General features: G+C 41.4%; 1 protein-coding gene across 1 annotated transcript in view; it reads left to right on the forward strand.

Moving 5' to 3' along the window:
- Positions 1-1150: 1150 nt before the first annotated feature.
- Positions 1151-12366, forward strand: part of TDRD5 (tudor domain containing 5) — a gene marked incomplete at its 3' end in the record, with an annotated part of 65262 nt that continues 54046 nt past the window's right edge. The window contains exons 1-4 of the mRNA XM_032393432.1: positions 1151-1226; positions 1916-2152; positions 2906-3313; positions 5317-5510. Of these exons, the coding sequence (XP_032249323.1) occupies positions 1921-2152; positions 2906-3313; positions 5317-5510 (834 nt within the window). The remainder of the gene's footprint in view (positions 1227-1915; positions 2153-2905; positions 3314-5316; positions 5511-12366) is intronic.

Here is a 12366-nt window from a genome sequence, read left to right on the forward strand (position 1 = left end):
CCTTCTAATCTGAAATGTGTTTTTCTTCACATCTGGGACATTTTCCTTCTTTTTAAACTCCCAAACCTCACCACCATTCTTTCTGATTCATTTTTCACCTCTCATCACTTTCCTTTTTGTTGCCTTGTCCATTCTACTATAAACCCATAAATCTTTTCTATGATGTGTCTTTCAGGGATTCCTCAGTATACCTGGCTCGTTGATGGAACATATTTTTCCCAGAGCTTTTTTGGATTTAACATGTCATGGAATTTTAGATGGAAAGTAAAGTACAGGTGTGTGCACAGGTTTTCTTCTTAATTCAGATTCCTTGGTTATGTTTTGGTTTGTCGTGTTCCTTTAATTAGACTGTACATTTTGAGGTCTTTATACCATTCCTATTCTGTACCTTTTAAGCTTTTTTCTGGTTTTCAAGGACTTTAGAAAATTGGCTCATTCTCCCTATCCAGTAAACACATCCTCAGGTTATTTCTTCAAATACATTCTCTTCTTTAGTTTCCCAGCTCGTTTGTCTCCAGTGGCACCTGGAAGGTTCTTCACATTCATTCAAGAAGCTCTCCGCGCCCCGCCTGCTCTCTTCCGGGAGCCCAAGTTGCATCTGGCTCTGCAGTGATTCTCCACCAAGCTTCAGGGTCGCCTGTAATTTTACCCCAACAGCGTTAGGCTTGCTGAATCAGAATCTCTGCGGATCAGACCTGGGTATCATTCGGGTATCATTCTCTCCCCTCCCCGCCCCCAACTTCAATAAGCTCCACAGGTGATTCTGAGGCACACCCAAGTTCAGAACCTCGAGGCCCCCTCCCCCCCCCTCCTGCCTGCGCATCGCTAGGGCGGACGGCCCCCTGTCCCCGCCCCTGCCAGGCCGGGGAGGTGGTCGGAGAGGTTCTCGAACCGCAGCCCCACCTCGCGTCTCCCAGCCACGTCGTAGGAGGTAGGCGCCGGCGATCCCCCGAGGGAGCCAACGCTGCCCGAGAGACCGGTCTGGCGGCCCCGCGCCGCCCAGTCCCCCAGCCCCGACCCCCGAGCGACCGGCCCTGCTCAACGGTCGCACCGGCCGCGCGCCCCCGGGGCTGGACCGCGGCGCCGAGTCGCAGGCCGCCCGCCCTCGGGCACTGGTGCGCAGGCGCGCGGGCGCCTTGGCGCTGCTCCTCGTCGGCGGCTGGGCGGGAGAACCCCTTTGACCGTCCCGGCCCGCAACGGCAGCGCCCGCGCTGTGGGCGACACGGGTGAGGGGCGGCGCGCCACCTGCCTGCCGCCCGCCGGCCTTCCACCCCGCGGCGTGGGCAGTCGGGGTCGCGGGAAGGAGAGCTGCTCACACCGCCTGGGGCGGGGAGAGACGTTGGGGGCGGGGAGGGGACCCCTTGGCCCCGGCAAAAAGGAGGTCGTTGACTTGGGTAAGAGGAAGCGGGCGGCCTCCCGGTCGGTCTGGGCCGGAGCAGGTACGCTGGAGCGAGGTCTTCACCTGGAGCCCTCTCCGTGGGCTGGGGAAGGCGGTATTGCGTTTGCCTCCTTCCCGGGCCTTTTCCCAGCGTCGACGACGGATGCTGTCTGATGCGAAGTTTGCAGTGTAGACTAAGACCCCAAACAAACCCTTGTTAATGCTTCAGCAAAACAAAACAAAACACAAAACCCAACGAGCCCGGAACTTGGGACTTCGCACACATTAGCCAGGGGCGGTGATTTCTCAGGCGTGCAGCTTAATCAACACAGGTTGAGATTTAGAGTTTGAATTGTGTGAGGGCTTTGCGAAATGCAGCGTTTCAGAGAACCCTCACGGTTTTGCTTCTGCTTTATCACCTTTAGAACTCGCTTCTTGGTTGTTTATATTCCACTATTGATCCTTTTAACACCCCCCGCCCAACTTGGGTTTATTTGCTTTTCTCATGAGCCATGTTTCTATCTTAAATCCGGTAAGGTGCAATGTCTGAACAAGAGCGTGTACAGGAATGCCTGAGGAAAGAAATAAGGTCACTTCTCATTTCCACCAAAGATGGTTTGACCCCACAGCAGTTGGAAAAGGAGTACCTTTTGATGGTTGGCAGCCATTTGCCACTCCGAATCCTTGGCTATCGGTCAACTATGGAGCTGGTGTTGGACATGCCTGATGTTGTCACTGTCTGCCCCTGTGGGGATGGTACTGTAATACTGAAAGGTAAGCTTAAGATTTAAGATCTATAAGCTAAGCAATAATGATTACTTAGGAAGGAATTATTCTAGCAAATAAATAGGTGATAGGGATTAAGGGGTGCACTTGTGATGAGCACCGGGTGATGCATGGTGTTGAATCCCTATACTGTACACCTGAAACTAATATAACACTGGATTTAACTGGAATTGAAATAAAAACTTGAATTGTTATAGCAGTTATCCTGCATATAGCAATTATCCTGCATCCCAGCGAGGGGATTTTAATATTTTGAGGGGGAGAGGGTTCATGGTTACCTTTGAGGTTGTGGGAAGAGTGAAAGCTTTAGCAAAATCAAGAAATCTTTCCCCAGAGAAAGGTGCATTCACAAAAACTACAGTTTACATATGATTTCAGATTGCACCTTAAATTGGGAGAAGCATAACAATGGGAATTTTAAATTATGAACTCATGTTTTAAATTTCATGAAACAAACATTGCAGGGAAGTTTGTTCATCTTGAGAGTTTCAGGTATTTCAGCAGTCAGCGGTAATGCTAAATACTGGGATTTATCTTTCTGTCTTCATCCTCTGGTAGAGGAGCTAACAAGTGGTTGTAAAGTACAAGAAATGGAGGAACCAAGGGTTCATGTTTATAATGCTACCTAGATACACAGCTCCTTGGAGAGTTGAGAATTGTCTATATAACCACAGATGCAAAGGATAAAGAAAGGAGTTAAGTTTTCACCTAAATATGATTTCTTTTTTCACACCTCCTTAGCCATTCCAGATGAATCCACCAAAGGAATAGCAAGTTTGGTTGCAAAACAGAGGAGCAGCCAAAAGGTTCGAAACTCCGTGCAGAAGGGAAGGGCCAGTGTTTGCTCTGGGCCGAGCTCCCGTCGGCGAGTACCTTACCGAGGAAGGGTGCCCCCCATTCTTCCAGCTGTTGTGAAGAGTGAGTTGAAAGACCTCTTGGCGTTATCTCCTGTTCTCCTTTCTGATTTTGAGAAGGCATTTGTCAGACGATTTGGACGTTCATTCCAGTATGTGCAGTATGGATTCCTCTCTATGTTTGAAGTGCTTAATGCTGCTTCGGATGTCATTTCTGTAGAGCAGACCAGAGCAGGTTCTTTGTTGATGCTAAAGAAGGGCGTATCAGAGGAAAAGCAGAGAGGATGGCCAACAGGTAAGCATGCGAGCATTAGTCACTGTATTGTGGGTTAGCAGAATTTGGAGCAGTCCTGGCAGCTATGGAAGTGTGTAATGTCTTAGCTCCCAGAGTTTGTCAAAAGGTGCATCCTGGCGCTCCCACTTGCTGGCTGAGTGATCTCGAGCAAGTTACTTAAAACGTCTAAGTCTTAGGTTCCTCCTCCAGATTAGGAATAATAATACTTGCCTCTTGGAGTTGTGCTGAGGATTAAATGAGATGAACTCAGAAAAGTGCCTCGCATTTAGTAAGTTTATGATAAGTGGTAGCTGTTACTATAAAAACACAAGATCTGCTTTCTCTGGAGCACTGTAAATGAACATGAGTCCTGTGTGTTCATGTAAAGCTATAATGTGGGAAATGAGATTAAAAAAAAATACTGGTCACATTTGCCATCTAATTTTTGCTGGCACAGATCTTTGATAACCTACCAAGCACTGCAGTAATTTATATAGTGTAACTATAACCACCTTATTTAGCGTTTTACCTTGGATTCTCATTGCCACACCATAGAAGGGTGAATAACCCAGTCTTAGAGATAAGGAAAAGAAAGCTCAGGAAAGTTAAATGACTTTTCCAAAGTTGCATGACTAGGAAAGTGTTACAGCCAGGGTTTGATACTCAGCTTTTAATACTGTTCAGTGCTTTTCTTACCCAGTCGTTGTCCCTCTTGTTTTTGTTTTTTTAATGTATATATTTATTGAAGTATAGTTGACACACAATGATCCATTATTTTCAGGTGTACAACATAGTGATTTGACAACTTTGTACGTATGCTGTGCTCACCACAGTATAGCTACCACATTATTACAATACCATTGACTGTAGTCCCTATGCTGTGCCTTTCGTCCCTGAATCACTGTCTCAAAGTCTCAGAAGACCAATGTGATCATTTTTATGGTGCCTCACTAGATCCTTGACAGTACAGAATCTATACACTGAGTGTATTTGGAGAATTTCTATGCCTATTTCAGTGATTTTTCTTTTTCTCTAAAATCTGTATTTAGAGTAATGTAGGTGAAACCATGAGAAAGTCCCAAGTGTAGAAACCAATACTTAAACTATGATAGGAAGTATAATTTGATGAAGATATCCTAGGGTGTTTACATGCTCTGGTCAGGGAAGACTGCAGGGGCCAGTGAGTATTCTTGAGTTGCTCAAACTTAGGGATACAAACTCATCATGCTGTTAAACTTACAAGAGGTTGACTTGTATAAAGCAGTTTGCCAACTTATTGAATGAGGGGAGCGATATTCCTTCCCAGTGATTGGATTGTTCATGTTTCCCATCTGTGGACCCTTCATCCTGTCATCAGGATACATTGGAAACAATTTGTGTGTGTGTGTGTGTGTGTGTGTGTGTGTGTGTGTGTGTGTGTGTGTGCGCGCGCGCGCGCGCGCGCACGCGCTTGATCTTATGGTAAAAACTAAGCTATAATGAAGTCTAGTGATAGATCGTTCGTGTTGTACATCAACATATATCTCTCCGGTGGTATTTTCCTCCTACAGATCTTGAAGAAAAATATCTGTACTCTAGAATATCCTTATTCTGTAGCTTTTTTATTCCCCTTTCTTGCTCCCATACTACTAGGTGATTGTGTGGTTTGAGAAGCATAATTTTAAGCAGACTCCTTACTTGGAGGCTTTTTGACCTCCTAAACAGGACACAGCTTTTTAGGTTTTTACCTATTGAAACCTGCCTCTTTGTAATTATATTCAGGTGGCCTTAAGTGGAGTTTTTAGGTAGCCCCAACCTTTTCAGTAACACACTTAATGATCTCTTGGTTTTCGTCTATAGATGACGAGAATCTCTTCCATTGTATGTAGATTTTATTTGGCAATATGAAAACATAAGCTTACTTTCCTTAATTGTTATTTCAGAGTTGAGGGCAGTTAGGTCACAGTAGCCTCTATAGATAACCACCGGAAAATAAAGTAGAAATCGTTAGTGACAACTTTTCTCTGTTCTTTTATTCACAAAAGGAGGGAAAATGTTTACTCAGCCTTTTAGAATGAAGCAGGGGTCGTACTCCACAGGCTCCCCAGTTGCAAAGGCCCGCTTTTCACAACCCACTTCAAACATGGAACTACCGAGGCAAATATTGAACGTGGAAAAGACTTTTAAGTCAAATGCAGTAGAGACTTCAAGGCTGAATCACACTGAAAAATTAAACCAGGTAAGAGATCTGATTTTGGAGATATAAATACACCAAAAATGTGTTTAAATTCAGTATTTATTACTTAGAACTGATGGAAAAGCTTACCTTTTAAAATTAAAGTCATTTCGTATTTGAGCATTTTCTATGGTTGTGTTGATTATTAGCTAGTAAGAGGTGGCACTGGGAAAAAAGTACAATTTTATCAGTTCCTGTGGTTTCTTTGACAGGTTTCCCCTGATATTCGAAAGTAAAGTGTTCCTAGGAAAGCTTTCTTAAGTTGAACTGGTATAAAGCAAGGAAACAGTTACCATTAATTTATATGGAAATTATTTTGAACATTCCCAGACCCTCAAAATAATCTCTAGTGGGCATTTCTGATACCTTAAGACACATCTTGCTAATGGTTTTTCTGATACCTTAGGACTTACCTTGGTAATTGACACACAAAATAAATGAGATAAAGCACAGCATCAAGCCACCATAGCTTGATGCTGAATGAAGTTCTTGGGGAAGGAGGTTGGCGGTGCCTCTCCGGCTGCTCAGAGTGCACATAGCCCCTATAACCACTCATTGCAAAACAAATGCTGGATGCTGTTTTCACTTCTGAAAATCCTCTTTCGATTTCTTTGAATTAGCAAAAACAAGAACTAACTCTAGATCCTTCATAAAAGCAAAGGGGCATAGTGTGAACTTTTGAAAAGCAAGGGGTACCTGTACTTTCTGCAGATGACCCTCAAATCTCTCTCTAGTTTCAGCTTCTCACCAAAGTCCTAGAAGTATATTTGCAACTTACCTCGTGGATATCTTCACTCGAATGGCTGGCCTGAGCACTACAGTGCTGGTATTTTTTTGACTATGTATACACTGAAGGATTTTTCAACAAAAGCTACTAGAATATAACCAAGAAAGGCCTGGTTAAATTAGCAAGATAACAACCTTTTTTTTGCATTAAAAATTAATTATATTTTATTTAAATTCAATTAACACAGTGTATTAGTTTCAGAGATAGAGTTCAGTGACTCATCAGTTGTATATAACAGCCGGTGCTCATTACATCACGTGCCCTCCTTAATGCCCATCATCTAGTTACCCCATGCCCCCAACCAGTCCCCTCCAGCAACCCTCAGTTTGTTTTCTATAGTTAAGAGTCTCTTAGGGTTTGTCTCCCTCTCTGATTTCAATTTGTTTTATTTTTCCCTCCCTTCCTCTATGCTCCTCTGTCTTGTTTCTCAAATTCCACATATGAGTGAAGTCATAGGATAATTGTCTTTCTCTGACTGACTTATTTCGCCTACCATAATACCCTCTAGTTCCATTCACGTCCTTGCAAATGGCAAGATTTCATTTTTGTGATGGCTGAGTAATAGTCCATTGTATATATATACCACATCATCTTTATCAGTTTATCTGTTGTTGGACATCTGGGCTCTTTCCATAGTTTGGCTATTGTGGACACTGCTGCTATAAACATTGGGGTGCAGGTGCCCCTTCGGTCACTATGTTTGTATCTTTGGGGTAAATACTCAATTAGTGCAATTGCTGGGTCATAGGGTAGCCCTATTTTCAACTTTTTGAAGAACCTCCGTACTGTTTTCTAGATTGGTTTCACCAGCTTGCATTCCCATCAACAGTGTAAGAGGGTTCCCCTTTTTCTGCATCCTTGCCAACATCTGTCATTTCCTGACTTGTTAATTTTAGCCATTCTGAATGGTGTGAGGTGGTATCTCATTGAGGTTTTGATTTGTATTTCCCTGATGCCAAGTGATGTTGAGCACTTTTTCACATGTCTGTTGGCCATTTGTGTGTCTTCTTTGGAGAAATGCCCATTTCTTAACTGGATTATTTATTTTTTGGGTGTTGAGTTTGATAAGTTCTTCATAGATTTTGGATACTAGCCCTTTATCGGATGAGACATTTGCAGATATCTTCTCCCACTCTGTCAGTTGTCTTTTTATTTTTTTTTTTTAAAGATTTTATTTATTTGACAGAGACACGGTGAGAGAGAGAACACAGCAGAGGGAGTGGGAGAGGGAGAAACAGGCCTCCCGCCAAGCAGGGAGCCCGATGCGGGGCTTAATCCCAGGACCCAGGGATCATGACCTGAGCCGAAGGCAGATGCTTAATGACTGAGCCACCCAGGCACCCGTCAGTTGTCTTTTGTTTTTGTTGACTGTTTCCTTTGACTTGCAAAAGTTTTTTATCTTGATGAAGTCCCAGTAGTTCATTTTTGCCCTTGTTTCCCTTGCCTTTGGAGACCTATCTAGCCAGAAGTTGCTGTGGCTGAGGTCACAGAGTTTGCTGCCTGTGTTCTCCACTAGGATTTTGATGGATTCCTGTCTCACACTGAGGTCTTTATCCATTTTGAGTCTATCTTTGTATATGATGTAAGAGAATGGTCCAGTTTCATTCTTCTGCATATGGCTCTCTAATTTTTCCAGCACCATTTATTGAAGAGACTGTCTTTTTTCCACTGGACATTCTTTCCCGCTTTGTCGAAGATTAGTAGACCATAGAGTTGAGGGTCCATTTCTGGGCTCTCTATTATGTTCCATTGATCTGTGTGTCTGTTTTTGTGCCAGTACCATACTGTCTTATTGATGACAGCTTTGTAATAGAGCTTGAAGTCTGGAATTGTGATGCCACCAGTTTTTTTTTTTTTTTTTTTTTCCCAACATTCCTTTGACTATTTGGGGTCTTTTCTGGTTCCATACAAATTTTAGGATTATTTGTTCCAGCTCTGTGAAAAAAGTCGATGGTATTTTGGTAGGGATTGCATTGAATGTGTAGATTGCTTTAGGTAGCATAGACATTTTAACAATATTTGTTCTTCCAATTCATGAGCATAGAACATTTTTCCATTTCTTTGTGTCTTCCTCAATTTCTTTCATGAGCGTTCTATAGTTTTCTGAGTACAGATCCTTGGCCTCTTTGGTAAGGTTTATTCCTTGGTATCTTATGGTTTTGGGTGCAGTTGTAAATGGGATCGATTCCTTAATTTTTCTTTCTTCTGTCTCAGTGTATAGATATGCAACTGATTTCTGTGCATTGATTTTATATCCTGCCACTTTACTGAATTCCTGTATGAGTTCTAGCAATTTTGGGGTGGAGTCTTTGGGTTTTCCATATAGAGTATCATGTCATCTGCAAAGAGTAAGAGTTTGACGACTTCTTTGCCTATTCACATACCTTTTATTTCTTTTTATTGTCTGTTTGTGAGGCTAGGACTTCTATGTTGAACAACAGTGGTGATAGTGGACATCCCTGCCGTGTTCCTGACCTTAGGGGAAAAGCTCTCAGTTTTCCCCCAATGAGAATATTTGCTGTGGGCTTTTTGTAGATGGCTTTTATGCTATTGATGTATGTTCCCTCTATCCCTACACTGTGGAGAGTTTTAATCAAGAAAGGATGCTGTACTTTGTCAAATGCTTTTTCTGCATCTGTTGAGAGGATCATATGGTTCTTGTCCTTTCTTTTATTAATGTGGGGTGTGTCACATTGATTGATTTGCAAATGTTGAACCACCCTTGCAGCCCAGGAATAACTTTCATTTAGTCGTGGTGAATAATCCTTTTAATGTACTGTTGGATCCTATTGGCTAGTATCTTGGTGAGAATTTTGGCATCCCATGTTCATCAGGGATATTGGTCTGTAATTCTCCTTTTTGGTGGGGTCTTTGGTTTTGGAATCAAGGTCATGCTGGCCTCATAGAAGGAATTTGGAAGTTTTCTTCCCTTTTTAGTTTTTGAAACAGCTTCAGAAGAATAGATATTAATTCTTCATTAAATGTTTGGTAGAATTGCCCTGGGAAGCCATCCGGCCCTGGACTCTTCTTTGTTGGTAGATTTTTGGTTACTGCTTTGGTTTCCTTGCTGGTTATGGGTCTGTTCAGATTTTCTGTTTCTTCCTGGTTCAGTTTTGGTAGTTTATATGTTTCTAGGAATGCATCCATTTTTTCCAGATTGCCTAATTTGTTGGCATGTAGTTGCTCATAATATGTTCTTATAATTGTTTGCATTTCTTTGGTGTTGGTTGTGATCTCTCCTTTTTCATTCATGATTTTATTAATTTGGGTCCTTTCCTCTTTTCTTTTTGATAAGTCTGGCCAGGGGTTTATTGATCTTACTAATTCTTTCATAGAACCAGCTCCTAGTTTCGTTGATTAGTTCTGTTCTTTTGGTTTCTATTTCATGGATTTCTGCTCTAATCTTTATTAATTCTCTTCTCCTGCTGGGTTTAGGCTTTATTTGCTCTTCTTTCTCCAGCTACTTTAGGTGTAGGGTTAGGTTGTGTATTTGAGACCTTTCTTGATTCTTGAGAAAGGCTTGTATTGCTATGTACTTCCCTCTTAGGACTGCCTTTGCAGCATCCCAAAGGTTTTGAACAGTTGTGTTTTCATTTTCATTTGTTTCCATGAATTTTTTAATTCTTCATTAATTTCCTGGTTGACCCATTCATTCTTTAGTAGGATGCTCTTTAGCCTCATGTATTTGAGTTCTTTCCAACTTTCCTCTTGTGATTGAGTTCCAGTTTCAAAACACCGTGGTCTGAAAATATGCAGGGAATAATTTCACTCTTTTGGTACCGGTTGAGACCTGATTTGTGACCCAGTATGTTTTCCATTCTGGAGAATGTTCTATGTGCACTCGAGAAGAATGTGTATTCTGTTGCTTTAGGATAGAATGCTTTGAATGTATCTGTGAAGTCCATCTGGTCCAGTGCGTCATTCAAAGCCATTGTTTCCTTGTTGATTTTCTGCTTAGATGATCCGTCCATTGCAGTGAGTGGGGTGTTAAAGTCATCTACTATTTTTATTATTATCATCAATGTGTTTCTTTAATTTTGTTATTAATTGGCTTATATAATTGGCTCCTCCCATGTTAGGTGCATAAATATTTATAATTGTTAGATCTTCTTGTTGGATAGACCCTTTAATTATGATATAGTGACCTTCTTCATCTCTTATTATAGTCTTTGGTTTAAAACCTAACTTGTCGGGGCACCTGGGTGGCTCAGTCGTTAAGCGTCTGCCTTCGGCTCAGGTCATGATCCCAGAGTCCTGCGATCGAGTCCCACATCGGGCTCCCTGCTCGGCGGGAAGCCTGCTTCTCCCTCTCCCACTCCCCCTGCTTGTGTTCCTGCTCTTGCTCTCTCTCTCTGTCAAATAAATAAATAAAATCTTTAAAAAAAAAAAAAAAATAAAACCTAATTTGTCTGATATAAGGATTCCCACCCCAGCTTTATTTTTATATCCATTAGCATGATAAATGGTTCTCCACCCCTTCACTTTCAATCTGGAGGTATCTTTGGGTCTAAAATGAGCCTCTTGCAGACAGCATATGGATGGGTCTTGCTTTTTTACCCAATCTGATACCCTTGTCTTTTGATTGGAGCATTTAGCCCATTTACATTCAGAGTAACTATAGAGAGAGATGAATTTAGTGCCATTGTATTACCTGTTAAGTCACTGTTTCTATATATTGTCTCTGTTCTTTTCTGGTCTAAGTTGTTTAAACGAAGCTCTCTCTTCATTTAAAGGATCCCCTTTAATATTTCTTGCAGGGCTGGTTTAGTGATCACAAATTCTTTTAGTTTGTTTGTCCTGGAAGATTTTTCTCTCTCCTATTTTGAGTGACAGCCTTGCTGGATAAAGTATTCTTGGCTGCATGTTTTTCTCATTTAGCACCCTGACTATATCATTCCAGTCCTTTCTGGCCTGCCAGGTGTCTGTGGCTAGGTCTGCTTTCAGCCTTATGTTTCTTCCTTTGTAGGTTAAGGACCTCTTGTCCTGAGCTGCTGTCAGGATTTTCTCTTTGTCTCTGAGATTTGTAACCGTCACTATTACATGTCCAGGTGTTGACCTATTTGTATTGATTTTGAGGGAGATTCTCCGTGCCTTCTGGACTTGAAAGCCTGTTTCCTTCCCCAGATTAGGGAAGTTCTCAGCTATAATTTGTTCCAATATACCTTTTGCCTCCCCTTTCTCCTCTTCCTCTGGTACCCCAATTATTCTAATATTGTTTCGCTTTATGGTATCACTTATATCTCAAATTCTCCCCTCATGATCCAGTAGTTCTTTATCTCTTTTTCTCAGTGTCTTTATTCTCCATCGTTTTATCTTCTCTGTCACCAATTTTCTCTTCCTCATTTATCTTAGCAGTTAGACACTCCATTTTTGATTGCATCTCAGTAATACCCTTTTTGATTTCAACCTGATTAGATTTTAGTTCTTTTATTTCTCCAGAAAGAGATTCCCTAGTGTCTTCTATGCTTTTTTCAAGCCCAGCTAGTATCTTTATAATTGTTATTCTGAATTCTAGCTCTGACATCTTATAACCATATTGATTAATTCCCTGGCAGTTAGTACTGCCACTTGTTTTCTTTTCTGGGGTAAGTTTTTCCATCTTGTCATTCTATCTAGAGAAGAATAGATGAACAAGAGAACAAAATACAAATATAGCAACAATGACCCCATCAAAATATATACTAAAAAATCAGAAGAGATCAGAAACCAAAAAAAGAAAGAAGAGAGAATATAATCCAACAGGTGGACTGAACAGAGCAATACCCTTGGTCCTGGGTGTATTTTGGTCTGTTAGAAGAATCTAGATCCCAAAATTGTCAGGAAAGAGAAATATATATATATATATACACAAAAATAAAGTTGAATATAATGAAAGGAAGCCAAAAATAAAGAATATATATAAAAATGTAACTGTAAAAATGAAAATTAAACAAGACTTAAAGAGTTCATAAAATAAGAAACAGTTGAAAAGGAAAAAAAGAAAAAAAATTGAAATTAAATACTAAGGAATCATGAGAAGAAACCCCAAATCTACATACTATTTTATCCTAGTGCTGGAGTTTTGCAGTTCTG

The sequence above is a fragment of the Phoca vitulina genome, unplaced genomic scaffold, assembly GCF_004348235.1.
Source record: "Phoca vitulina isolate PV1807 unplaced genomic scaffold, GSC_HSeal_1.0 scaffold73, whole genome shotgun sequence".
NCBI lineage: Eukaryota > Metazoa > Chordata > Mammalia > Carnivora > Phocidae > Phoca > Phoca vitulina.